Here is a 1,357-nt window from a genome sequence, read left to right as displayed (position 1 = left end):
GCAGCGCTGCTGCTTCAGCTGTTGAGACAGAACCCAGCAGCCTGCGGTGCATGCAGGAGTTGCTGACGAGGGTCTGAGCATCGGTGGCGACAGCAGCAGCAGCAGCCGAAGCAACAGCAGCTGCTGCTGCAGCAGATGCTGCTGCAGCAGCAGATGAGCGCAACAACTGCTCGCCCAATCCCCCCACTGTCTGTACAAGCTGCTTCAAAGAACTCTCTACTTCAAACGGCATCTGGCTGCTGCTGCTGCTGCTGCTGCTGCTGCGCATGCAACGAAAGTTCCAGCGGCCTGTATACTTCTGCAGCTCTGGTCGGCGTGAGGTCTGCGACAGCTGCACCCGCAGGATAACATCGAAGTCATGAGGGGTCATGAACCCGCTGCTGCTGCTGCTGCTGCTGCTGCTGCTGTTGCTGCTGCTGCTGCTGCTGCTGCTGCTGCTGCAGGGTGTTGGGCTGGGAGTTGCTGCTGCAGCTGCAGCAGCACCCTCAGGCACAGCCCCAAACAGCTCGCTGCTGTCTTCTATCTTTTCACGAATTATATAATCTATTAAGCCGCGAGTCAATGGGAATATCGGTGGGGGCCAAATGCTGCTGCTGCTGCTGCTGCTGCTGCTGCTGCTGCTGCTGCTGCTGGCAGACAGGTTGCCGTCGAAGGACCTGTTCGCCCCCCTAAAGCCGCCGCTGCTGCTGCTGCTGCTGCTGCTGCTGCTGCCGTTCAGAGCGTGCGAGTCCTGCTGCTGCTTTGGATAGCGTCGCCCCTTCTCTTGCAGCTGTTGCTGCTGCTGCTGTTGCTGCTGCTGCCTGCGCCGCTGCTGCTGCGGCTGTTGTTGCACTTGCTGACTACGCATATGCTGTTGCTGCTGCTGCTGCTGCTGCTGCTGCTGCTGATCCATGCTGCCTGCTGCATGCGACAGTCTGCCGTGAGCAGCACCAGAAGACCGCAGCTCGCCGCCCCTCACTCTATCAGACAGACCCCTCCCAGCCCTTTGCTCCCTCTCCTGCTGCTGCTGCTGCAGCTGGAGCGGCTGTTGCTGCTGCAGCTGCTGCTGCATGTGCTGCTGCTGCATGTGCTGCTGCTGCAAGTGCTGCGGTGATACGTGCTGCCCCACCGGCGAGCTCCTGTCAGACATGCTAAGATGCTGCTGCTGCTGCTGCTGCTGCAAATGCTGCAAATGCTGCTGCTGCAAATGCTGCTGCTGCTGTAGCTGCTGCTGCTGCAGTTGCTGCTGCTGCAAATGCTGCTGCTGTCGCTGCAGCAGTTGCTGCTCCAGAACCTCGTGCTGCAGCACCGGTTCTGGCTGCTGCTGCTGCTGCTGCATGCCTGCTGGGCCACCCACCACACCCCCGTATAGATCGCT

At 60.6% G+C, this 1,357-nt stretch overlaps 1 protein-coding gene across 1 annotated transcript in view; it reads right to left on the bottom strand.

Moving 5' to 3' along the window:
* EMH_0022070 (uncharacterized protein) overlaps positions 1-1,357 on the bottom strand; it is a gene marked incomplete at both ends in the record, with an annotated part of 7,044 nt that overhangs the window by 2,626 nt on the left and 3,061 nt on the right. Inside the window, one exon of the mRNA XM_013501877.1 lies at positions 3-1,357. Coding sequence (XP_013357331.1) covers positions 3-1,357 — 1,355 coding nt within the window. The remainder of the gene's footprint in view (positions 1-2) is intronic.

Source organism: Eimeria mitis, genomic scaffold, assembly GCF_000499745.2.
Source record: "Eimeria mitis Houghton genomic scaffold, Emh_scaff778, whole genome shotgun sequence".
Classification (NCBI taxonomy): Eukaryota; Apicomplexa; class Conoidasida; order Eucoccidiorida; family Eimeriidae; genus Eimeria; species Eimeria mitis.
The sequence above is the reverse complement of the archived record's forward strand: the minus strand, read 5'-3'. Positions and strand labels throughout refer to the sequence as shown.